This window comes from Gobius niger (genome assembly GCF_951799975.1).
Source record: "Gobius niger genome assembly, chromosome: 5".
Classification (NCBI taxonomy): domain Eukaryota; kingdom Metazoa; phylum Chordata; class Actinopteri; order Gobiiformes; family Gobiidae; genus Gobius; species Gobius niger.
The window spans coordinates 7,024,941-7,052,672 of record NC_136856.1 but is presented as its reverse complement, the minus strand read 5'-3'; the positions used below and the strand labels follow the sequence as shown (position 1 = coordinate 7,052,672).

Below are 27,732 nucleotides of genomic sequence, written 5' to 3'. Positions count from 1 at the left end.
TATACATTAATATTGAATTTTCATTATCCCTCAAAATCTGTTCGTGGTGACATTGATGCAGGAGGAGAGGCTGGAAGTCACCCAGTAATCGGAGAACTGTCGTGTTTTTGAGCCACACAATCCTAGTGGTCGCCATCAACAAATCTTTTGTTTAGTACCTGGAGGAAACCTACGCAGACACGGGGAGAACATGTAAACTCCACACAGAAAGGCCCCGTCCAGGTGGGATTCAAACCCGGGACCTTCTAGCTGTGTGGCACTAGTGCTAACTGCTGTGCTACCGTGCCGCCCAATATGTATCTATCTATCTATCTATCTATCTATCTATCTATCTATCTATCTATCTATCTATCTATCTATCTATCTATCTATCTATCTATCTATCTATCTATCTATCTATCTATCTATCTATCTATCTATCTACAGTATCTGTCTGTCTGTCTGTCTGTCTATCCTGTCCGTCATTCTTCTAGTCTAGTCTAGTCTATTTGAGCAGCAAAAAAACACACAAGCAAAGATAACAGACAACAGATGTCATCACGGGAAAAGGAGTGAATTTGCACCCAAAAGGAGCAGGTTGAAGTTCACAGAACTTATCTAAAACCTACTGAATCATCATACATGAAGCTGCAGTTTGTTTTGATTTATTTTTATTTATTTATTTGAAAAGGAGGGACAATACATATTAATGAACATTTTTACAAATGTAAATATGCCAGATTATAGCCTTAGGCTAATTTCCATCTGCAGACCCCCTGGCAGGTTGATGTTACACACGAGTTAGTAAAAACATACAGAGACACGATATACAGACTATATACAGACTATGTACAGACAGGAATGAGAACAGTGATCACATCATGTTAAAACAAATAACAATAACAAGAGTGGACAGAGGAGAAAATAGAAAATAGTAAATGCATCGACTGTATTGCACAAACCTCAAAAATGCACATGCCCTGACAGACCTGATATTGCACTGACCCATATTGCCCCATTCTGTATTGCACTGACCCGCGTTACACTGACCCCTATTGCCAACCCATGTTATGGGACTCTTATTGCACAACCCGTATTACACTGATAATTGGATCTCTTTTTTTTTATAATGCACTATCATGACTAACTAAACATGATCACATGTTTGTGTGCCCCTCAGCCACACTTTTAAATGACTCCTGAATGTAGGGAGACTCGTGTAACCCAGGTGACAAAACCTTATTAAATATCCTTCCTTATATCCTTTCTATTGGTTGCCGGTTACGTTGTGTGCGTTTACGTTACGTGCGCGTCATTGCGTCACATGGTCACGTGACCTAGCGCTGCTATCAGACTAGCATAATAGCTGGTAGTGGGTAGCTACCGGTAAGAGCGAGAGGGAGACGCTGTATGAGGTTGCTGCAGGTATGTGTTGGTTTTACGCGTTAATCATGAATCAGTCTTCTACACTGAAATGCTATATGTTGAACTGTAGGAGCCGACTACCGGAGCCGTGGGTCGTCGCGCGGGAGTGTTTGTGCTTGCGTTTATCTGCGGAATTGGTAAGTCGCGTCTGTAGCTTTTCGTAGCCTAGCCGCTGCATTTGTTTTCAAGGGAGCGCTTGGCATTCACGTGCCCGTTTCTCCGAATATAACTAAGTGAAATGGTATCACTGTGACCCATTGTCCATTGGTTCTGATTTGTGTTATCATGAATGTACTGCTGCTTCTTTAGCATATGGTTAATGTTTTGATGTGTGTTAATGCTACGCATCCGAGGCACTTTACGATGCAGTCCAGTCAACCACTGTGTCTGCTACGCACCTTATTTGTGGATGCGGTGTTTACATTTTGAGATTATTAGAGTGATGAATATTTTAATAGAACAATTATTGTATTATCTATTCTAATTTATGCATTGAATCAATCTATTGTACAATAAGGAAATGTTTTGCTATTTTGATGCGTAATAGTTATCATTTAGCATTTAGTATATGAATGTATCTGTGCGCACTAGAAACTTAACTGGTCCTGTCCTTTTACGCAGGCCAGGTTGGATGGCGAGCTTAGAGCCCGAGCTAGAGCCTGTTTGAAACGTTGAACCTGGATCCAAATGAACTGAATGAGCTGAACTGAATTCCCCCAACCGAACCCCGGGCTGGTAGGAGGCTCCTCAGCAGCCGCCCTCTCTATTTTTGTTTCTTTTTGGTCGCCAACCTCGCAACCCGTTCATCGCGGTCCCTTTTATGAACTGTTACTTCCCCTCACCAAACCCCCTGGACTTTGCCACCCCAACGTGGAAGTTGTGGGGCCGTATGAACTTTTCCACTTGTTGCCTTAATACCATCGTTGGTAGAAAGAAGACTTGAAGAGAGTGTAAATATTGTACATATTGCGAATTGATGCACTGTGAAATGTGTGAATGGCCATTCGAATATTGTTGATACACATGTTTGTTTATTTTTTCCCTTATCACAATATATTATTTGGTACCACTTAAACTTAATATTTGTGTTCAGTCTTCATTACTCCATTCCTAGAGCCGAATTTAGAACTTCTGATCTAGCCCAGTTTCTTAATAATTGATACTCTAAGTAACTACTCAATAGAATAACTTATAGGTTACATAACGTGGCGAGCATTAGCCAGGAGTGGAAGAAAAAAAAAACTGAACATTTTTTGTGGTACTTGTGTATTGTTGTGTTAAAATGGAAATATTCGAGAAACGTGGCATTAAGATCCCAAATGCAGTGTTAATTGAGGACGCGACGAAAACTGAAACTGACGACGAAGTAATTGAATTTTTAAAGCAGTACGGTTCTATTTCAAAATATGAAGTTATTGATGAACCCAAATCTGTTTTTCATCGTTCTATAGTCGTAGAGTACAGTTCTGGCGCAGCATTGGTTACGTTACGTCCACTTCTGCCTTATACGTATATCTGCGACACAGAAAAAGTTACATTTGAAATTTCAGAACTCGCTACAGTCTGTGCGAACGAGGTCGGAAAGCAATATACCACCGATTACCTCTCGGAATTAGAAAATGTTGCGAAATTGACTTGTCAAGATTTTTCAGTCGTCCTTAATGGGGTGATGTCTCTGCTTGGTCAGACTGTCACCAAGCTCCACACCAATGCCATTAACGACGAGGCCCGGTCAACGGACAATAAAACCCATTGGACCGAGGTGGCCGCATCGAACCAGCACACGGAAACGCCGCTACGGGTCCAGCCAGATCCTACAAGATCTTCTCCGCCGACCATGACGCACAGTACTCTCAATCCACCTGAAGTTCAACGTTATGTAGTCGAACACATTGTGAAGAACGACGATCGTGCTATGAACTCGGCAGCGCAGCGTCTCAGGGCCTTCTCTGGAAAATCGTCCAGACCTCCAACCGAGTCTGACTACGACACATGGCGTTCCGGAGTGGAGCTGTTACTGAAAGATCCTGCTGTGTCCGACCTACAGCGCTCACGCAAGATCTTCGACAGCTTGTTACCACCTGCGGCTGATATGGTGAAGCACCTGAGACCGGACGCTCCTCCAGCGGTGTATCTACAGACACTTGACTCAGCGTACGGCACAGTCCAAGATGGCGATGAGCTATACGCCAAGTTTATGGACACGTTCCAAGATGCTGGAGAGAAACCGTCCAACTATCTGCAACGTCTACAGGTGGCGCTGAACCAGGCGGTGAAACGTGGAGGGGTGTTGAACAAAGACTTTGATAGACATCTTTTGACTCAATTTTGCCGTGGCTGTTGGGACAACTCCCTGATAATAGAACTACAACTGAAACAACGCAAGCAGAACCCTCCATCGTTTGCTGAACTTCTGCTCTTGCTGCGGACTGAAGAGGATCGTGAAGCGGCCAAAGCCATTCGCATGCAGCAACATCTCGGCTCTTCGCGCTCCAGAGCTGCAAACCATGCGCAGTACGCTTACACAGACAGTGCAGAGGGGGGAGAGATTGCTGCGCTCACCAACGTCACGCAGCAACTCGCTAAACAGCTGGCCGACATCCAACAGCAGCTCGCAATACTCACTGCAGCCCAGTCAAGCTCCAGTCAGTCTGCTGCTTCCAAGTCCACGCCTGGTCGTTTGTCGGGTGAGGGGCAGAGGGCGGGCAAGCACTCAAAGACCCCGTCTTCTGTTCCCAAGCCTGGCTACTGCTATCGGTGTGGTGAAGATGGCCATATAAAGACACACTGTGAGAACCCCCCGAACTCTGCACTAGTCGCTGCCAAGAAGAAGCAGTTTGCAGAAAAGCAACAAAGCTGGCAAGGATCGTATTCTTCATCGAGACCATCGTTAAACTAGAGTCAGTTCCAGTTGTGGGGCAAACCGGAACTGTTGTGGACCCACAATGTCCCAACCTGAAGAAGAACTATGTCAAATGTCAAGAAATGACCCAAAGCACTACTGCTGTCCAATCCCGGTTACCCAAAGGCTTGGTCGGATCCCGCTGCACAGCAAACATCAAAATCGCTGGTGAAGAATTCAACTGCCTGTTAGACACCGGATCGCAAGTCACTACGATTCCAGTCTCGTTCTACAACCAGCATTTTGCAGACCAGCCAGTGAAACCTCTGTGTGACTTGCTGCAAGTTGAAGGAGCAGCTGGACAGGCTGTCCCATATGTCGGATATGTGGAGATGGTGGTCACCTTTCCAAAGGAGTTCCTGGGAGTGGACTTTGATGTCTCAACACTGGCACTAGTTGTTCCTGACGTCGGAGCTCATCAGTCCCAGGTGTTAATCGGCATGAATACGTTGGAGCCGTTATACAACCAGCATACGGGGAGTGAGTTCTCAAACTTCCAGCCGACGGCAAGTGGCTACAGAGCAGTACTCAAACTACTCCAAATACGCCACAAGCAACAACAAGAAGGCAGCGACGGAGTTGTGAGATTAGCCAGCAAGTCGCCAGTCCTCATCCCTGCTGGACACACCATCGTCGTTGAAGGCTCCATCTCCATCAGCATGCTGTCTCCTGGTCAGTGGGCGCTTGTGGAGCATCCAGCCTCACCACTGCCAGGTGGGCTGTGTGTCAAAAATTCTTTGATTATGCTCCCAAGCCAATCCCACAAGAAGATCCCGGTGATCCTGAGTAACGAGTCAGACCAGGATGTGACCATCCCACCTCTCGTAACCATCGCAGAACTTGCAGTGTCACCACAGATCCTGTCGCACAACGTGGCAACAACCTGTTCACCATCTGAAAGTCCTGGTATCCCTCTGAAGCTGAATTTTGGAGAGTCACCTATTCCGCCAGAATGGAAGGCAAGAATCACAGAGAAACTCCATCAAATCCCGGACGTCTTTGCACATAGCGATCTGGACTTTGGACGCACGGACAAGGTGAAACATCACATAAAGTTGGCTGATGAAACTCCGTTCAAGCACAGAGCCAGACCGATCCACCCTGATGATATCGAGGCAGTTCGACAGCATCTACGGGACCTCCTGGAGGCTGGTGTCATTCGTGAGTCGGAGTCGCCATTTTCGTCACCAATTGTCGTGGTCCGTAAGAAGAACGGAGCCATACGCTTGTGCATCGACTACAGGAAGTTGAACCTTCAAACGGTTAAGGACGCCTACCCCTTGCCAAATCTGGAAGAGTCCCTATCCGCCTTGACCGGTTCGAAGTGGTTCAGCGTTCTCGATTTGAAGTCAGGATATTACCAGATCGAGATGAACGAAGTAGACAAAGCTAAGACGGCTTTTGTGACGCCCATTGGATTTTGGGAGTTCAACCGAATGCCCCAAGGGGTAACAAACGCTCCATCTACGTTCCAGCGGTTGATGGAAAGAAGTATGGGGGATCTCCATTTAAAAGAAGTCCTGGTTTTCATCGACGATCTTATTGTGTTTTCGGATTCGCTGGAAGAACATGAGCGGAGGCTGCTGCGGGTATTACATCGCCTGAAGGAATATGGTCTGAAGCTCTCTCCCGAGAAATGTAAATTTTTCCAGAAGTCTGTGAAGTACTTGGGACATGTCGTTTCGGAGAAGGGAGTCGAGACCGACCCAGACAAAATCCTTGCTTTAAAGTCCTGGCCAATTCCAAGAACTTTGAAGGAGCTCAAGTCGTTCCTAGGATTTGCTGGATATTACCGGAGGTTTTTAAAAGGGTACTCCGTTATCGCCAAACCTCTCAACGATTTGACGCGGGGCTATACACCTACCTCCAAGTCCCAGAAGAGATCTTCTTCAGCAAAGTTCCAAGACACGAAACAGCCTTTCGGAGAGCGATGGACGCCTAGCTGCCAGCAAGCTTTTGAAACGCTCATTGACAAGTTGACCAGTTCTCCAGTCCTTGGGTTCGCCGACCCAAAGCTACCTTACATCTTACATACTGACGCCAGCACAACAGGGCTTGGAGCGGCTCTTTACCAAGAACAAGCAGGCCAGTTGAGAGTAATCGCTTACGCCAGCCGAGGTCTGTCAACGAGTGAGTCAAGGTATCCTGCACACAAATTAGAATTTCTTGCACTGAAGTGGAGTGTGTGTGAGAAGTTTCACGACTATCTGTACGGGGTCCACTTTGTTGTAGTGACGGACAACAACCCTCTCACCTACCTGTTAACATCGGCAAAGTTGGATGCCACCAGTCATCGATGGTTGGCTGCCCTGTCCACCTACACCTTCAAGCTGCAATACCGTGCCGGAAAGCAGAACCTCGACGCCGACGCTTTATCACGCCGCCCTCACAGCCATCCCGTGGACCTGTCAGTGCTGAAGGACTGTGATTTGATAAACCGATTCACGGAAGACCATGTGGTTGAATCTGCTGAAGTGGAGGAACTAAGCCCGGACATCGTAGCTGCCATCTGCCACCGCTGTCTTGTCACCAGTCAGCCCAGCAGTTCTGCAGGAAGTCCGATTACCCTGGTCGAGTCTCTGAGCATGTCAGCAAATTCTGTTCCGGATTGCTATGCCAGTGAAGACAATCATGGTCTACCAGTTGTTCCATCCCTATCACGTCTGGACCTCAAGGAAAAGCAACGGGCTGATCCAGTTATCAGAGAGGTCATACACCAGATAAATACTGGGGAGAAGGTTCCTCCGACGGCAAGGAATGAACTCTCGAACCTTCCCTTGTTGCTGAGGGAGCTGAATCGTCTCGAGTTGCAAGAAGACATCTTGTACCGGCGGAGGCACGACGGAGAACAAGTCACGTTCCAGCTGGTGGTACCGGAGGAGCTGAAGTCCGTTGTTTTGACAAGCTTGCATGATGACCTGGGTCACCTAGGCATCGAGCGGACTTTGGACCTGGTGCGCAACCGCTTTTTCTGGCCTCGTATGGCAGCTGACGTGGAGAATAAGATCAAGACCTGCAGTCGTTGTGTGAGACGCAAGGCACTTCCTGAAAGATCCGCACCACTCGTTAACATCAAGACTACTCGTCCTTTGGAGTTGCTCTGCATGGACTATTTGTCACTCGAACCAGATCAAAGCAATATAAAAGACATTCTTGTTTTCACTGACCACTTTACCAAGTTTGCAATAGCCATACCTACCGCAAACCAAAAGGCGAAGACAGTGGCAAAATGTCTATGGGAGAACTTCATTGTGTGCTACGGAATACCTGAACGTCTCCACACGGATCAAGGACCCGACTTCGAGTCAAAATTGATAAAAGAATTGTGCCAACTCGCTGGGATAGTAAAGACCAGAACAACCCCTTACCATCCTCGGGGGAACCCAGTCGAGAGGTTCAACCGGACACTACTTAGCATGCTTGGGACCCTTGAGCACAAGAAGAAAGCCAAATGGAAAGACTACGTAAAACCGTTAGTGCACGCTTACAACTGCACGAAGAACGATGTCACTGGTTTTACGCCGTACGAGCTGATGTTTGGCCGTTCACCACGTCTCCCGGTTGATCTGGCCTTTGGCTTGCCTGTGCGGGGAAATCAGTCTACTTCTCATTCCCAGTATGTTGAGAACTTGCGGTCCCGCCTTGAAGAGAGTTTTGAACTTGCGTCGAAGAATGCTGCTAAATCTGGCGAACGAAATAAAGCTCGCTTCGATCAGCGAGTCACTCCGTCAAGTCTGGAGGAAGGTGATCGAGTTCTGGTGCGAAACGTCAGGCTTCGTGGCAAACACAAGCTTGAAGACAAATGGGAGCAAGATGTCTACGTCGTTGTGAAGCGTGCTGGGGACCTGCCAGTGTACACAGTGCGGCCGGAGAACAGATCAGATAGACCAAATCGTACGCTCCACAGAGACCTGCTACTTCCATGTTCCTTCCTGCCAGCCAGTGGTGGTCCAGATCCTTTGCCTGTTACACCACCCCGTCGGCCTGTAACCCGTCGCCAGAAATCAGTAACTGTTGATCATGCTGAAGACTTCGATGAGGACGAAGAGGAATGGAGTCTGCCTCAAGTTCTGATTCCGCCAACTGCTTTCCAGTTCCATAGTTCACGCACTGTCGAACCCATGCCGTCCGTCAGTCACGTCGATCCTGTCGATCCCGTCTCAGAAACTGAAAACCTACCTGTCGATGGGGAGTCCTCTGCTGAATCCGAAGCCTCTTCATCTATGGAGGAAGAGGAGCCTGGGCCTGCTGCTACCCCACCTGCCGGTGAGCCTGATGAAGACCCACCTGAGGGGGAGCCAGAGCTTTTTGACCAAGCAGAGACATCCCCCAGCCAAACCGAGCTATTGCTCAGTCCCGCAGAATCGTCCGCCAACCTGCCTGATCCTGTCCGTGAAACCACGCCAGTAATCAGTCGGCCTAGTCGGCAGCGTCAACCTCCTGATCGCCTTCAATATGCGGCATTAGGTAATCCTCTCATTTCCGTTGTTCAGACGCTAGTACATGGTTTAGTGGATGCCTACAGCGAAGCGTTCGCTACCCATGCAGCAAATAACCTTTTGAAACCTACTGTTCACGACGTTTAGCATGCATCGGGAGTTGCATGATCTAAAGGGGGGAGGATGTAACCCAGGTGACAAAACCTTATTAAATATCCTTCCTTATATCCTTTCTATTGGTTGCCGGTTACGTTGTGTGCGTTTACGTTACGTGCGCGTCATTGCGTCACATGGTCACGTGACCTAGCGCTGCTATCAGACTAGCATAATAGCTGGTAGTGGGTAGCTACCGGTAAGAGCGAGAGGGAGACGCTGTATGAGGTTGCTGCAGGTATGTGTTGGTTTTACGCGTTAATCATGAATCAGTCTTCTACACTGAAATGCTATATGTTGAACTGTAGGAGCCGACTACCGGAGCCGTGGGTCGTCGCGCGGGAGTGTTTGTGCTTGCGTTTATCTGCGGAATTGGTAAGTCGCGTCTGTAGCTTTTCGTAGCCTAGCCGCTGCATTTGTTTTCAAGGGAGCGCTTGGCATTCACGTGCCCGTTTCTCCGAATATAACTAAGTGAAATGGTATCACTGTGACCCATTGTCCATTGGTTCTGATTTGTGTTATCATGAATGTACTGCTGCTTCTTTAGCATATGGTTAATGTTTTGATGTGTGTTAATGCTACGCATCCGAGGCACTTTACGATGCAGTCCAGTCAACCACTGTGTCTGCTACGCACCTTATTTGTGGATGCGGTGTTTACATTTTGAGATTATTAGAGTGATGAATATTTTAATAGAACAATTATTGTATTATCTATTCTAATTTATGCATTGAATCAATCTATTGTACAATAAGGAAATGTTTTGCTATTTTGATGCGTAATAGTTATCATTTAGCATTTAGTATATGAATGTATCTGTGCGCACTAGAAACTTAACTGGTCCTGTCCTTTTACGCAGGCCAGGTTGGATGGCGAGCTTAGAGCCCGAGCTAGAGCCTGTTTGAAACGTTGAACCTGGATCCAAATGAACTGAATGAGCTGAACTGAATTCCCCCAACCGAACCCCGGGCTGGTAGGAGGCTCCTCAGCAGCCGCCCTCTCTATTTTTGTTTCTTTTTGGTCGCCAACCTCGCAACCCGTTCATCGCGGTCCCTTTTATGAACTGTTACTTCCCCTCACCAAACCCCCTGGACTTTGCCACCCCAACGTGGAAGTTGTGGGGCCGTATGAACTTTTCCACTTGTTGCCTTAATACCATCGTTGGTAGAAAGAAGACTTGAAGAGAGTGTAAATATTGTACATATTGCGAATTGATGCACTGTGAAATGTGTGAATGGCCATTCGAATATTGTTGATACACATGTTTGTTTATTTTTTCCCTTATCACAATATATTATTTGGTACCACTTAAACTTAATATTTGTGTTCAGTCTTCATTACTCCATTCCTAGAGCCGAATTTAGAACTTCTGATCTAGCCCAGTTTCTTAATAATTGATACTCTAAGTAACTACTCAATAGAATAACTTATAGGTTACACTCGTGCTTTCCCTCACTGACAGTGGAATACTATTCCAGAAGCTCACTCCCTGATATGACAGGACGTTCTGTGAAAAGGCAGTCCGCTTAAATGCCAATTCACAATCACCTCTCACAGTGGCTCGAGTCACTCGAGACCCCGCAGCACTGCTAGATTTTTGTTTAATAAAATCACTCAATGGTGGAGGCTAGACCATGTATAACCTTATAGATTAAACAGGCTGATTTAAATAATTTGAAATTAGCAAAGTTTAAAAATTTATATTTATCTAAAATTTGACAATGGTGGTATGACGAAGGTTTCTTGTCTAATATTTTCAATGCTCTTTTGTAGCATACTTCGATTGGCCCAATAGCAGCATGACTTGTATATGACCAACTTGTTATGCAGTACTCAATATGAGCCAGTATCATAGAGTGCAGGAATGTAATCGCTGCTGTATCCGTTAATGATGTGTGAATATGTCTAAAGTTCCGTATATTAACATTTACAGTTTTCACTACTTTTTTAACGTGTTTTTTGAAGGATAGTTTTGAGTCTATTAGCACTCCCAGATACTTAAATTCCTCAACATTAGTTAACTCTTGTCCATCCAGGCAAACTTTTACTGCGGCCACAGTTGTTTTAGGTTTACTAAAAAACATTGATACAGTCTTTTTCACATTAAGGCATAGGCATGAATCATTCAGCCATTTTTGTAGGTCCTTTAAGGCTAATGAAAGCTGATGGGCTGCATCATCAGTTTGTGATATATATTTTCACTTTGCAAAAGTTGTTTACAGTAAACTGTTGATAGGTACCGGGTACCAATACATGCTAGCATTGGGACTCATTCACCAGGACAGTCCCACTGAGATTAAGAGAGTGTTTGGACACAAGCGTCTCTTCGTCAGGGCAGCTGTTCAAAACTTTGCTGTAGTTAGCAATTTATTTCAGTAATATAATATATCCACTCAACACCTGTCTTTATTGTATCCCAACACTGACCCCGACTAACTCTTATTTTTGCATAAATTGTTTAATCTTGACTTGACTCAGTGAACCGAAACTTGGACATGAATTGCAAATCGATACAACAAGAATCACTATTACTTGTATTGATTTGTTGAAGATCATTCAGGCCTGTAGGATTGGACCCAATGTCTGTCCAAAAGACTCGAGAAATGGAAAAGAAAGTAAAAAGAAACAACAATCTAAATCCTACTGTACCGCGACCGTTGCATAGTTTACCAACGACCCACCCCCCATACAGGAAGCGTCCCATAATCACCTCTCCAGACAGCGCTCATTTGGCCCTCCAGTCCCTGAGGAAGAAGAGCCCCCTCCTCCACAAACGCTCCTACTATCCATGATCCCGCTGCTCTGTCCCGCCTGGGTTTATGAGGGCGTCTCCAGGCCACAGAGGTCAGACCAAGAGTGACTTTGAAAGAGAGAGAGGGGTCAGCTGGAGGGGCCAGTTCAAGGTCGGCCCGGGACCACAGGACTCGTTCCGCCTCTTCACAGCAGCATCACACGAGTGACTGCTGTCGCCTGTGGCCAGAATTATTTTTTTTTTGCGTTTTTTATTTATTTATTTATTGAAAAACTAGACACTCTAATACACCTAATGTGTGATTTTAGTGGCTCTGTGATGAAGTGAAATAAATGACGATAAAAACCTATGTAGAGTCAGGATCTGGACATTTTATATATTATTGCGTTTCTTTTCTCTTTTTTTTAGTCCGAGGGGGCGTGGTGTTGTGTAGCGAACAGCTGTAAACCTGACACTTCTCTCTCGCTCTCTGGAGCGAGTTTGACAAAGCAGAGGCTTCCCCTGGACAGATCTCTGAGTTTTTAAAGAGGAGGTGTTCTGCTTTTTTCAATCACATAGCACCAGTCTATATCACACTACAATGATGACAAACCTTCTGTTGGTCTGTAAATGCAGTAAATTAGAATAACTGCCTTGTATAAAATGTCCCTCTCAAAATGTCTTGAAATAGGCCTCTGTCTCTTTAAGAACCTCTGAGCCTTTCCGACACGCCCACTCCACACGCTGTCTGTGGCATCAGTGGGGAGGGGGTTCTGCTGAGGAGCAGTGGTCGGTTACTCGGCTGGTGACGAAAGCTCGGAGGCGTCTCCAGGAGGTTCCTAGGAGGACTCAGGCAAACCTATCCCTAAAATGGCCGCCATCAGAGTTTGTACAGATTACTCAGAAATACGTGAATGTGCCAAGGCAACACTTCAGGCATGTTTTTAATGAGGGAGTGACATAATAACATGATGTAAAGCTTGAAAAAGTCAATTTTGCATAATACCCCCCTTTAAATGGTTAAAATTGGTCCAAGGACGGCTGAGAAACATCCTGTTAAAGTCTTCAATCCGAGAACCAGGCTGTTTAAATGCACACGTGATAAGGAGCGATCAATCTGCGGAGAAACGCATTGTTTCAAAATGTGTCAACAATGTTGTCGTTGAAAATTTAATTGAAACAAATATATTTAGGCATTTGCCTCTTCACATAACGTCAAGAGAGGAGAGAGGAGTCAATGAGAAAGTCGAGTGTTTGATAAAACACAAATTATCTCAGAATCTAGAAAAAATCTATCTATCTGTAGTTAGTTTAGTTTATTTGAGCAGCTAAAAAACACAAAAGCAAAAATAACAGACAACAAAGGTTATCACAGGAAAAGGAGTAAATTTGCCCTTAAAAGGAGTAGGTTGAAGTTCACAGAACTTATGTAAAACCTACTGAATTATCCTACATGAAACTGCAGTTTGTGACATATATTTTCACTTTACAAAAGTTGTTTACAGTAAACTGTTGATAGGCACCAGGTACCAAGATGCTAGCATTGGGACTCATTTATGATCCGTCTGTCTGTCTGTCTGTCTGTCTGTCTGTCTGTCTGTCTGTCTGTCTGTCATAAAGAGTACATTTTACATTTCTCGGGTTCATTTAAAAAGATGATGGTGCTATATTTTTAGCTCTGATACGATGACATCATCAATATTAGATTAGGTTAAGCTTTATTATCAAACCAAACATATGATTAGAGCAAATGTGTTTTTTTACTGTCAGCTTGACTCAGCTACAATATTTATGCAACAAATTGAAAACCAAAAGATTATTTCTTGGTCAGTGTTTCCTAAAGCACTCATTCCGTATTCCTGTATTTTTGTTCCCTGATAACGATGCGTGGCTGTTTTCTGTAATCGTGCAGCCTGGGGCCATGTGATCGCTGATGTCCGCTGTCCGTGTTTCCGCCGTTTCCCGGGGAACCTCTAAATCCCTGCGTAAACAGTGCATAATGTATTAAATCTGTGCCGCTAATGCAATTGGGCTGATCAGATTATCAGAGGCATTTGAATCATCCTGGATAACGCTGACGGAGAGACACAGGAAACGATGGCGGAGCAGCTCACTCCGTGTCTCTAACAATTACATTTTTACATTAAGGCTGCAAGGACAGTTCTAGAAAGCTTTTTGCCAACGAACACCGGGCTCAGATTGTGGAAGAGACATCATTTTCACACATGGATTTGGATCAGTGGTGCCTCTGCCTGAGAAAAAAACTCCCACATTTCTTTATATTTCTATGTTTGAAACCTCTACCATAATATATATATATTTTTAAACTATAGGTTATTCAGTTGGCAGGTCGTTTTTTGCTTGTGGTGCCCAAAACATAACAGGAAGCTGCGAGGCGACCGCTCTTTCTCTGTCGCTGGACCAGAATTGTGGAATGCACTGCCTTTGTACCTTAGACAGGCCGAGTCACTCATAATTTTGAAGTCCCAGCTGAAAGCAAACTTCTTTTCCTCAGCTTTTAACTTGCATTGATTATTGTCAGTTGCTTTTCTACTCTTCATGGTTCAATTTATTGCACTGATTTTAATTTGCTCTTTGTACCACTTACTGTAACCTCCGGCCTATAAGCTGCTACCTTTTTCCCACGCTTTGAACCCTGCGGCCAATATGACGTGCGGCCGATATACTGCAGGCACTAGAGGCGTCTCGAGCAGTAAACGCAAAAGTGAGACGGGCTTGGCGAAAGATTATGGCTGAACTTCTAATCAACTGCTGCTCTTGGCTGAGGTAGATGAGTAACTTTTAAAATGATGAAGGCTGACTGTAGCCTAAATGTGCCTGGGGAGTGTCTGAGCTGGAGATGTGGCCACAACCAGGGCTGAAAGATATATCTTTATCGTATCGATATCGAGATATGAACATCCATCCATCCATTTTCTTCCACTTGTCCGTTGCCGGGTCGTGGGGGCAGCTGTTGGAGCTGCCCAAATCACATTGCACCAGCCCCTATAGCGCCCGCTGCAGGTGGCGGGTCCACAGAAGGGCGGCCTCATGGTTCTAACAGGGCCTGTTGGTCTCTCATAAAGGGGCTTCTGAACCGCTCTTTTTCTGACCCGTCACCTAGGACCTGTTTGCCCTGGGAGACCCTACCAGGGGCACGAAGCCCCCGACAACAAGGCTTGAGGATCATTCGGGCGCTCAAACCCCTCCACCACGTTAAGGTGGCGGTTCCTGGAAGGGGATATGAACATTCAAAACATTAAAATTGAAAAAGCAAGATATAGATTTTCATCAATTAAACTGCACTCTTTTGTATTATGTTTTTATATTTTTTAAAAATGCTTAGTTTTCACCTAACCCATGGTTATATCGTATCATATCGAGATATGAAATTTTGTCCATGTCGTTCAGCCCTAGCCACAATGCGGACGGGCCACACGACACATTGAGGGAGCTGCACTGGCCATTCCTGCGTGCCTTTTGTAGGCGTTTATCACTGTCGTATCTGCCGCCCTCCCTCTGCCCACGACTGCACCTTTTTCCGGGATGAGGCGTCTCTTCCTCCTCATCTATGAAAACCTGCAGCTTATATTCGAGCTCGTCCTGTATGTGCACAAATGTAGCTGGCACAGTTTATATTAAGCTCAATTGGCTGAAATTTACGGTAGTTGTGTTTTTTTTTTTTGATACTGCACTTTGGTCAACCACGTTGTTTTTAAAGTGCATTATAAATAAAGCTGGATTAGATATTGAAAAGTAAAGTATCAGCCTATATATCGACTATCGGCCATGCCAACCCCCTTCATATCGGTATCGGACCCTAATAATCCATATGGGCCGGGCCCTAAATCCCGTTGTGAATCTTTGGGATGTGCTGGAGAAGGCTTTGCACAGTGGGCACACAACAGCTTGGTGAAAAAGTAACGTAACACTAGATCTTTTGACATTGCAGAAGCTTATTGAAACAACGCCACAACAAAGGCGCGCTGTATCAAAGCTAAAGGTGGACAAAACAAATATTAGGGTGTGGCGCTTTCCTTTGGTCGAGCAGTGTTTATACTATGTAGCCGACCCAAGTTCCACCTCACTCGTCTGTTTGCAAATCCTTCTATGCGTCAATCTTTTGCATTTGTGGTACTAATAACCCCGCCTTAAAGGGGCTAGATGCAAGTTGGCCATGTTATACTCACTACTGCCGCCTCAGATCGTACGTGTAACTGCAGCTTCTATATTTAGCTTGTGCGTGACGGCACTTCAGACCCAGGATTTTAGGTGCAGTTGTGGTGAACAGGTCTGGGTTCGTGCACATTAGGACACTGTTGGAACATGTAGGGGAGGAAAATACATATATATATATATATATATATATATATATATATTTAAACTCTGGATTGTCCCTTTACCAAGCACATTTTCTCCTGTTCGACTTGGATGAAAACGCAGCAAAAAAAAAGCATCAAAAGAGCAAATGAAAACGCGACAAAACAGGCGAGAAAAAAGAAACAAAAATCTGATTAAAAGGCAGGAAAGCAGACAACAAAAACGTGATGAAAAAGCAAAATGTTGTAGGTCTAAAGGTCAGCACACACTACGCAACTTTTATGCCTGATTTCGCTCTAATTCTCAGTCGTGCCGAGTCTAATCGAGTCGCGTCTAGTCGAAGGCGGTCACACAGAGTCGGGTCGTGTAGTGTCGGGGTCGTGTAGTGTGGGGGGGTCGTGTAGTGTGGGGGGGGTCACGACTGCACTGACGTTGAATGGTGTAGTGTGGGCGGTAGAAAGACGCGACTAGACTTCAGTCGTAGGAAATCAAACATGTTTGATTTTTAAGCCCGATTTTGGACGCACGGGAGAAACGTGGGTGATTTTACCGTCCCAAATGTGAATGACAGAGAGATATAAAGACAGAAAAACACCGCCGCGCCTCCTTTTTTCACTTCTCTGTTAAACCAGCGGCACAAGCAACTCATTTCATGGCCAGCACTGGACTAATATGGTCGTATTTCCTGGTTCTGGATGTTCTGCAGCTCTGACAGTGAGCAGCTGTTACAGTCGTCAAACCTGCTGGAGACAAACACATGGATAAGTCTCTCTAGGTCTGGTTTTGACACTATTCCTCTGATCTTAGCCATGTTTTTCAGATGGTAAAAAGCTGCTGATGTTATTGCTTTGATGTGGCTGTTTAAGTTCAGGTCTGAGTCCATGGTCACTCCTAGATTTCAAACCTGATTTTTTGGTTTTAGAGAGAGAGACTCAAAGTGACTGATAACACTTTGTCTTTGTGTCTGTGGGGCCAAAAACAATGATCTCAGTTTTGTCTGGGTTTAGTTGTGCCTCCACAATCTGATCCAATGATTCCAATTCCAAATTGTTCATAGCTGCTTTATACTGTAGCTTCCATTATTTTGTTTGATTTTGTGTGAAACGATCATAGGAATATGTACACAGAGTGGATGGATGCCAACTGAAAAGAAAAGGTTGTTGCCTGGGAGTTAAGGCTGAGTATATAAAAGATAAACTCTATCTGTGCAACAAGCAGTAATAATATCCTCTTTTCCACTGTCTCTGTGGCGTTTTAAACATAAACTATCGCTATAATTGGACATAAAGAAAGTTGGGCCTTAAGGCAAATGCATGAGCGTTATTTCCATTCAATTACCCGCCGCTGAAAACATAAGTGTGACAAATGACTTCCATCTAGTTCTTCTACTTCACAATCGATCACAGCAGTTTCCTCTTTTGGTTGTTTATGCCACATAAAAGCCGAAATAGTCGTTGAAAAATTGTGTTTTTGGCTCAAACGACTTCAAACGGAGCGAGATGAATCGGTGCAGAAAGAGCCCAGAGCCTCGTCGTTATGTAAGTGTCAGTCGATGACGCGAAGCTGTGAGGTTTGATAGTATTTGGGTTGAAAACAGGCCGGCGTATTGTTAGTATCAAAGCTGCGTCTGTTTGTTTGTCTGTAAAACGCTCACAGTGTGTCATTCATTTGAAACGGCTCATCTTTGAAAAGTTTCCCACGGGCGAGAACCGCGTCTGTGTGGACTTTAGCCAATTCTCCTTTGCACGATATCGGCCATTTGCTGAAAGGGGTTTATTGATATTAATGTTTTCTGTCGTGGATTTGTGGAAACGTATGGTCTTTAGTTTTTAGGGGAAATGACAGCGTTTAATAGGCAGATTTTTGGAGATATTGAAAGGACATATTGATTTTGTCGGGATTTTCCTATGTCGATAGAAATAAAGTCTTCCCATTTTTTTGCATTGGAAAGAGCGAAGTCAGGGTTTTAAAACAAGTCCCCACAACTCCCTACAGGCCTCAGGGGAAAACATTGAAAACTGGTTAGCTACAAGTTTATAAGTTTCACTAAACCTCAGTCAATGCGGACAATGCTGCATGTAGTTTTGAAGCACATAATCTGGAGAACTCAATCGCTGAGTTAGTTTTAACCTCCGGAATTGGATTGGATGTGGATATCAGTGGTGCAGATCGGCATCTGCCTTAGACAAACCCACATCGGTCGACCTTTATTAGATAAACTGTATTTCTATATATTTCTGTTTGAGACCTTTACTATAGTAGCATATATATTTTTTAAAGGAATAGGCCATCGTTTTTACATACATATGTTCTTACCTTAGCTTTGACGAGTTCTTTAGGACCTGTCTGATCTTCGCCATAGCAACGCATGACACAGCTGAATCAGATAAAGGCGTAATTAGTGACTGACAGGAACGTATGAGATGGATTTTGTGTTAATTTCAACGCTTTTGGCCAAAACAAAACGTTTGCTAAATGTTTGTAGAGGAGAGTGAGCAGCTAGGTTAGCTACTGTTAATAACATATGAGCTTTACATTTCTATTGAAAACGGTTAAGGCTATTCATCATTTTCAGGCGTACATAAAATGACCCTGCATTGAAGCATATTTGTCTGGATTAGTAAAGTCAAACATAAAAGGTTCAGTTCGTGGGGCCCAGGTGTGAGCGACTCCACCGCAGCTGTTTCCATAAACAGTTGAGCTGGTTGAGCTAGCTAGCTAGCTTCAGGTTAAACGTGGTAAAAGTGAAATAACTCCTGCCCACGAGTGCCGCATATCGGTGTTTACTTCCAGGGAAAAGTGTTTCCGGGTTAGTCCTGTTGTGTTGTGATTCTGTGCTGATGTTGTGTCGTTGAGCCTGACTGAGATCCTCGTAATAGCTGCGGAGAATGACTCGCTCTGAGACCAGCCTTCAGTGACCGGCTAATAACCCACACAAAATAGTCCCGTAGTCTGGCAGATTTAGTGACTTTAGTCAATGAAACAAACATTTATTATTAATGTTACGTTTGTGGGACCCTGGTATAAGCGGATTAAACAACGAGGAGCCGCATTAGACGTTATAATGCAGGAGTAACTCCACTGCGCGTCGTGGTGTTCTTGACTCCGCGTCGTGCATTATAACCGTCTAATGCGGCTCCTCGTTGTTTAATCCTTACTTAACCCAACATTGTCACAGGAGCAATATCTAGCTGTCGAAAGTTTTGTAAAAATAAGCACCAGGCTTTACAGTTGTTTAGGACGTGTCTGAAGTCCATGCTATGCAATGTAAAACTAGCTTGTTCTGCCGCCGCTACATGGAGGTACTACAGCAATGTCGGCCCCGAGCGTCATCGTCGTGAATCTCAGCTACGAGCGGCCGTTGGGAGCCACATTATATTGTTAAATCACTGATCTCTTCCATCCGACAGGAACACAGCCTCGAACAAAAGCATACAGAACTCATAAATGTGCTAAAGATCCGTCTCACTAGAAAAATGAACACCTTAAAGGAGATACATTTCTTAAAATTGCTTGAATAAAGTTTTCTTTTAATTTGAGTGTGTTTGAACTAATGGTAGAGAAGATAAAAATGTTTACGGCACAAGCGTAAATCCCACTTGAAATCAGACAAATTAACTTTTACTTTTAAATAGATTTCCCTTTTTCACTTGAAATGATGCAAAAATGATCTGAATTAAGAAGTAGATTTATGTCATTTCTTTCTTAAAATGATTGTTATTTTTCCAGAGTTTAGACCGTTTAAGCTTTGTATTGGCTTGTTGCACAATGTGGCTACGCTAGTTCCTCTGAGCTGAAGTTGTGGGTGTTTCTACTTCCTGTCTGTATTAATTTCCATTAAGATTAGCTTAGACCCGTTCGAATCATCGTATTTTCTTGAGATTCTGTGGTGGACAGTGAGTTCCTGGTAGATGATCACTTCCTGCAGGTGAACGAGTTGCTGTACAGTGTAAATATATCCGTAGAGGAAACGTCTATGTTTATAAGGATCAGTGAGTTTGTCTTGAAGCTAAAGGCTAACATTCATTGCATGCATTATACAATTTGAAACAGTGCCTTTTATTAAATTGTTTTATAGCATGTTAGCCTTTAGCTTCAAGACAAACTATCAATCCTTTATGATCACAGGCGTCTCCTCTGAACTCGCTACATCAAGATTTGAACACACAGTAAATGATCATCTACCAGGACCTCACTGCCCACAACGTAATCTTTAGAAAATATGATAATAATTCCAGGAAAAGAATACAGACAGGAAGTACTGGCGCTCACAACTTCAGGTCAGAGGAACTAGCATAGCCACACTGTGCAACAAGCCAATTGGTCCCTATTTAAGTCTCTTTTTGACACAATGTTACAAAGTTTCTCATGATTTCAGTTCTTTTACTCCTAGTTTAGTAAAACAGCACAGTAAAATCCTTCTCCCAGTGTCCTGCAGCTCTGCAGATCAGGCAAATATATTTAATTCCTACACTTTGTCAAAAAAGTACAGTCACACTCAGTCATTGTCCCGAGGTGATGGAAGCTTTTTATTTCAAGCTACGGATAAAAGTGAATATGGTTTTGCCTTAAACCCTAATAACCTTTAAAAGTGAACTTCTCCAATTCCCGTCGGTGAGAGCTCGAATTAATGGAAGCTATTAATTTTCATATCACAGTTCCTTATATCGGCTCCGTGCTAAAGGTTAATAATCAGATAAATGCCTTTGAGAAGCCGCTTCAGCCCGGGATCAGACGGAGAGGTTTCTTTGACTGTCTCGTGTGTGTAGATGAATGTGGTTATGCAATTTAGTTCATGTTTCATTACTACAACTGTCTGTCTGTGTGTGTGGGCGTGAGACATGGCCTAATAAATGATGCTTTGAGTAATGAAATACACAGGATTAGAGGAGTAGTTTGTGTGTAATTTTAGAAGACAGAAGGCAAGACTGGGATGATGGGTATTTAAATGTGTGCAAAGTCATCATAAGCTATGCCATAAATCCATTGATATAAGTTGTCTAAATGTCTCTTAGTGTGAGTTAAGGCAGTGCAAACAATCGCAATCGAATCAAGATTGTAATATAGAAAGATTTAGGAAGTCCAAGGTCTATGATGAAATGTTCTGCAATCATATTCTGAAATGCGTGTGACTCTTTAGCCACTCTTTTAGCCATTACATTTTCAATCTTTTCTCAATTGTTAAAGTCCTGGATTAACTTAAGGGGAGACACTACAGGCAAAACTCAATTTTTTCAGTTTTCAGGTTTTGGGCCAAATTGGTCTCTGAACATATAAGCTTTCACCCGGAAACAGAAAATATGCCAAATCTTCACAATAACATGTTTAAATATTGCGCTGATTCAATGTTCCCCCATAGACTTATATGGGAGAATGCAATTTCAAGGGCCTTTTTCTCAAAACACATTTTTCTGTCTGTGGCGACGCTATGTCCACGTCAGTCGGACCTAAAGACTTCACATTTTCCAGCCTTGGACTGAACAATATTTGGAAGATTTTTTCAGAGGGATTTTTTATTATTTAATCCCTAAGCCCCATTTATTGAGTTTTGAATGTCAAAAAATAAGGCGAAAATTAAATTTTTACAAAATTTTCCACTAAAAAACAGCTTATTTTACACAGCTGTTAGCACTAGCCACGTTAGCATTTATTAGCTTATTTATGGATTCATGACTGTACTACTGAGATAGTATGGCCTTACAGAAGGACCCAGATAATTAAAAAATGTAGATACTTTTAGATTCGCCTGTCACGCAAATACTTCTACAGTTCTGGCTCATTTACAATGTTGTGAGACCAATGGGTGAGGAAAGCCTTTCTCTTTAATCCTGGCGGAGAGCTGACATTGCTGTAATAGCACCCCCTGGTGGCCAGAGGCGACTCCAAGAGACACTTTGGAAACAGGATTCTTATGTAACTTTTGACTGTTCAAACTGCTTAAAGAGGGGGTGTTCTGCTTTTTTTAGTCCCATAGCACCAGTCTATATCACACTACAATGATGATGAAACTTTCTGTAGGTCTGTAAATGCAGTAAATTAGAATAACTGCCTTGCCTAAAATGTCTCTCTCAAAATGGCTGTAGTGAATGTCTTGAAATAGGCCTCTGTCTCTTTAAGAACCTCTGAGCCTTTCCGACACGCCCCCTCCACACGCTGTCTGTGGCATCAGTGTGGAGGGGGTTCTGCTGAGGGGCAGTGGTTGGTTACTCGGCTGGTGACGAAAGCTCGGAGGCGTCTCCAGGAGGTGGGGGCGTTCCTAGGAGGACTCAGGCAAACCTATCCCTAAAATGGCCGCCATCAGAGTTTTTACAGATTACTCAAAAATACGTGAATGTGCCAAGGCAACACTTCAGGCATGTTTTTAATGAGGGAATGACAGAATAACATGATGGTAAGCTTGAAAATGTCGATTTTGCATAATACCCCCCCTTTAAAGAGTTTTATTTTTTTCTAAAACTCGCTATGACCCATGTGATAACACTGGGCGAGGTGTCATACTTTTTAACCGCGCTGGTTTTTGTATATTAGAAATAGCGAGTGGTCTGTGATTGACAGGCTCTGGAGCACTGTGGAGGCTTGTACCGGGTCCGCCCATCCTGCGAGGGCGGGGCTTCCCACCTTTTTGCCCTTTTAAGGGTACAGACCACCGTTTTTACATACCGAGATATGTTCTTACCTGAGCTTAGCCGAGTGTATTTGTACCTGTCTGGTGTTTGTGCGTGTGCTCAGTCACGCAAAAACACCAAAGATGTTGTTAACATTTAGCCTCATGACCCCATAGCATGACTGAGCGCACGCACAAAGACCAGTCAGGTGCATCAACTCGTCTAAGCTCAGGTAAGGACATATCTCAGTATGTAAAAACGGTGGCCTGTTCCTTTAACAACTTTAACTCAAATCGAGACCAAACATCCTATTTTGAAGAAAACTTCATTCATTTGTACATGACTTTTTGCAGTGGAAATGCCAATCATTACAAAGTCCTGCAGCCCGAGAGTGAATTTATTGCATTGAGGGTAATTCAAAGCAGGAGAAAAATCTTCCATTGAAATTCAGATGACGCACACATTTGATCCTGGCGGTGTCTGTTTCTGTTCATGAGGTTAATGTGACATTTACTTTGCAAGAGGTTTTGACAAAGTGCTTTTCAACTTCAACGCGTGGTCTGATTTCTAACTCGTCTGTTTAGTGTTTTGTCCTTGGCACAAACTTAAAAGTCCTCGCGCCACCTCAGCCTGGCTTATCTCTGTGAGTGCGAGTCTGTGCCACAATGTTTTGCAACGTGTTTGTGGTATTTGGTTTCATGGTCTGGCGGCTTCAAGGTCTGTGCTGGAGTTCCGGAAAAGTTGACCAATCTTCGGGAGAACGAGGAAATATGTTTCAACAGCTCGTGATGGTTTTAGAATTAGACAGAAGAGCTTTGTTTTGTTGACTTGTGTTAGGCCGGAGATGAGATTCTTGAAAAGGGGTTGCCAGGTCTCAGCAACCAATCCCACCTAAGAAACACATGAAAAACCACCCAAAAGGCCTTTCACGATAACAAAATGTGAATTTCGCTATATTGAGACTGGAAACTATCGCGATAAACGATATTATTGAAGACGCCAATGAATGAATGAATGTACTGACGATAAAAATTGAGCCCAAAAATGTTAAGTGGTCATTCATTAAACGATAAACTGTTTTTTCCACTTAATTGCCTTGACCTTGCAGTCTTGGACCTTGGGGAATAATAGGGGAACCTTGGAGTTCCCCTATTAACTTAACCTAGTACCTGCCAGCCTAGGGTTAAAGTTATAGTTAGGGTTAGCTATTATGCATATCCAAATCTCAAGGCATATTGACTGAAGAGCTTACAGACTATGCCAGTGTGATACATCATTTGAAAGCCAAGATCTTCTTATGAGTGAAACACAGCTTACATCACATTTGCCGTCCCAAACATTAACCATAACCTCTAAACCTAAACCAAGGCAAGGCAAGTTTATTTGTATGGCACATTTCATGTACATGACAACTCAGTGTGCCTCACAGCAACACCAAACACCCAAACACAATAAAAAATACAATAAAAACCTATAAAAACACAATAAATAAATCAATTACCATAGGCAGCAGTAGGGCTGGGTACCGTTAAACTGTACCTACTTGGTACCGAGCGAAAAGCTCCGGTAGGGGGCGGTTTCGAAAAACGTTTGTTTTTTTTCGGTGCTAATTTTCGGTACTTTTTCTCTCCAAACGTCAATAAATGATCCACAGTGAGTCTAAAAAAGCCTGAAGTCATGAGCAGCTTCAGCGCAAATGCAGAAGCAAAGCTGTAACTTACTCACACTTCAGTCATTATCAGAGATGGCAGAGCCGCGGTCTGAGCCAGGACTAAACCAGGACTAAACCAGGACTAAACCGGGACTAAACCAGGACTTACAGTAAACTGGTTAAAAACCAGGACTAAACCTGGACTGAATAAGAAACTAGACTCTTAGACAAAGAGAAAAGCAGTGACAACAAGAAACTCTTCGGCTTTACCTTTAGCTTTACCTTTACCTTTAGCCTGAAGTTACTGCTGTTTAAACTCCAGCTGCACCGGAGCGTTTGGGATCAAAGATTGTTTGTGGAAAAGGTGAGGCTCACTCTGCATTAGCCAGTGAGTTTAGAAAAGTTTATCTGAAGTAAACGGTCCTGATGTGGATCTGGTCTGTTCCTGCAGCTCAGGAGGGAATAATGTCCGAACTCTCTTTTTATCACGGCTTTAGTGGGAATTCTGCTCAAAACATGAAGTTCCAGGAGACGCTGCTGCTCCTGTTTTCTGATGTGCCATGTTTGGACTTCCTCCTGAACCATACTTTTCCTGCACATTATTTTAACTCAAATAAAATAACATAGGTATCGAAAAAAGTACCGTTAAGGCACCGGTACCGAAAAGCAGGTATCGTTAAAGTAGTGGTACCCAGCCCTAGGCAGCAGTAAATAGGTGTCCTTTCAGCCTGGACTTAAACATAGTCAGGGTTGAGGCCTGTCTCACGTCCTCACTGAGGCTGTTCCACACCTTTGCTCCGTGAAACTGAAACGCAGCCTCACCGTGTTTAGCGGTGACTCTGGGAACCACCAAGAGAGCCTTCAAGGCCCGAGGTGGTTCATACGGCTGCAACATGTCAGCTACACTTTATACTTTGGTGCCTGACCATGAAGAGACTTGTACACGAGCAGAGCTATTTTAAAATCTATTCTGTGAGCGACAGGAAGCCAGTGCAGAGATCAGAGCACTGGACTAATGTGGTTGTATTTCCTGGTTCTGGTCAGGACTCGAGGCGCAGCATTTTGGATGAACTGCAGTTGTTTAACAGCTTGTTTAGAAAAAGCCAGTGAGCAGGCCGTTAAAATAGTCTAACCGGAGACAAACGGATGAATTCATCTCTCCAAGTCTGGTTTAGGCACTAGGTTATTTATTTCAGCAATGTTTTTTTGATGGTAATAGGCAGCTGAATTAATATGATTCCTGAGTCCATGATTACTTCGAGACCCTAACTCTCTCCTTCTAGGGTTAATAGGTTAAAACATATATGCTAATTTCCACCTTTTCTACTTCCAAGATCCAGAGTACAACACAACCCGGAAACCACAGCACAAGTTCCTCCAGGTGCATTGCTGCACAAGCCAACCCGGACCTCCTCACTAACCTCCCCTCCTCCTCTCTCTCCACAGCGACGCCAACCTCTCCGATGTGCTGTCCGACCCGGAGGACTGTGACCTGGGCGGCGCGGACCGTCTGGAGCGGGGCAGCACCGACACCCTGGCGAACGGCTGCCGCCCCGACACCGACGCGGCCAAACGACTGGCCAAGCGGCTGTTCCACCTGGAGGGCTTCAAACGCTGCGACGTGGCCCGGCACCTCGGCAAGAAGTCAGTGAGAGGACGGGGCACAAGTCTGGAAATAGATTTGGAAATGGAGAAATAGAGTTTTGATCCTTCACAGTTGACGAAGTGGGTTCAGGATGCCCCTTGTTCCCCCATCAAAGCCATTGTCTAGGAGATAACAGCCATTGTTTTTGTGAGGTTCATGTTCAGAGCTTTATCTGGTTTATGACTCAGGGGTGGAGCTATTTGCTGTCAGATTTCTATCTATCTCTCGAAGTATCTGCGCCGTATTGAAATCTCTTTGTTGCGTCTTGTGCCTGCAGTAACGACTTCAGCCAGCTGGTGGCGTCAGAGTACCTGAACTTCTTCGACTTCGCGGGTCTCTCTCTGGACCGGGCTCTGAGGTAACGCTCATCGATGTTATGACTTCTCTCCCACTGTGTGAAAGACTTTGTAGACATGACTGTGGGGAGATATTTAGTGAACGTGAAGTCACTGCATCAAGATTCATATTAGTGACTCATGTAAATGATCAGGTCCAACATGTGTGGATTTGCCTTTTGCATATTTGTTATGAAATATACTCAGTGCTGCCTTCTGCAAACTGCACAACAAAAAGTACACTGGAAAAAGCATCATCTGATCAATGACATAAAATTGGTTGAATTAAGGTAGTTTTAAGTAGGGCTGAGTACCATTAAATGATACCAGTGTAGTATCAGAAAACAAGTTTAGGTACTGCCGGTATCGAAAATATGAAAGTCTCGATAGCAGGTACTGAAAAAACTCTTCTATCTTGAGATCCAAGTTTTGATGCTGTTGGTCCAGGGATAGCTGGAGAAGAAGTGTGACTTGTTTCAGCTCAAATTTGTTGCCTCATGTTCTTATTTAAGCCTCATTTTTGTCTTGTTTTCCCAGTTTTTTCCCCCCAACTTTTCCCCACGTTTTATTACCCCATTGTTTCCATTTCCCTCCATTTTCCCCCAATTTATTCCCACTTTTTCCCTTTTTTGTATCACAATTTCTCCCCAAACTATTCCCCATTTTTCACCCATTTCATGAACCCGATATTGTAAATTTGCAGATCTTCCACTCACTATTGTTCTGTTTTCCGGTTCTAGATGACAAATATTTTCGAGTAGGTACAATAAAGTATCGCTCAAGGTATCGTATCGAAAACAAAGTACCGTTAAAGTATTGGTATCGGAATTTTTTTTTACGGTACCCAGCCCTAGTTTTGAGTCGATATGAATTAATCTAAGATAAGATAAAATGCTAATGCCAATGGAACAAGCATGCAAGCATTAAATATGTGTCTTTTTCATTTGAAATTGGACAAAATAATCTGAATTTAGAAAAAATGTGCTTGTTCCATTGGCAATAAGAGGTTTTATCTTATCCAATACTAGACCAGACCTACTCAAACTTTAGATTTGATCTCTTAATGTAATGTAATTTCTTCTTTTATGTCTGTGTAGGCTCGCTCTTCTCTTCAATGAAGGTTCTTCAACTAAAGTCAATCAACTAAAGTACAGATGATGACTCAAGAACCTTCATCGATTGCTTCCTTAAGAGGATTGTTGTTTTCCCAGTGTAATGTAGAGTTTTACAATGAAATTAAGAAAAAACATCAACAACAATCTTATTTCAAGTTAATTGTTTTTTTTAACCCCTTAACTCCCGCCTGAACCGAGCACATTTTCTCCAGTTTGGCTTTACCCCAGTCCAAAAGCTTCTGGAAAAAAAACTGTGAAAATAGCAACAAAACTGAGACGAAAACAATGATGGAAATGTGACAAAAAAGTGACGAAAAATAGATGAAAAAATGACAAATGTGACAAAAAAATTATTACAAAAATGTGATAAAAATTTGACAAAAAATGACAAAAATTTGATTTAAAAAAAATTACAAAAAAATGACAAAAAAT

At 43.6% G+C, this 27,732-nt stretch overlaps 1 protein-coding gene across 1 annotated transcript in view; it reads left to right on the top strand.

Moving 5' to 3' along the window:
• psd2 (pleckstrin and Sec7 domain containing 2) overlaps nucleotides 1-27,732 on the top strand; it is an 86,711-nt gene that overhangs the window by 39,796 nt on the left and 19,183 nt on the right. Inside the window, exons 3-4 of the mRNA XM_079556308.1 lie at nucleotides 25,652-25,849; nucleotides 26,128-26,208. Of these exons, the coding sequence (XP_079412434.1) occupies nucleotides 25,652-25,849; nucleotides 26,128-26,208 (279 nt within the window). The remainder of the gene's footprint in view (nucleotides 1-25,651; nucleotides 25,850-26,127; nucleotides 26,209-27,732) is intronic.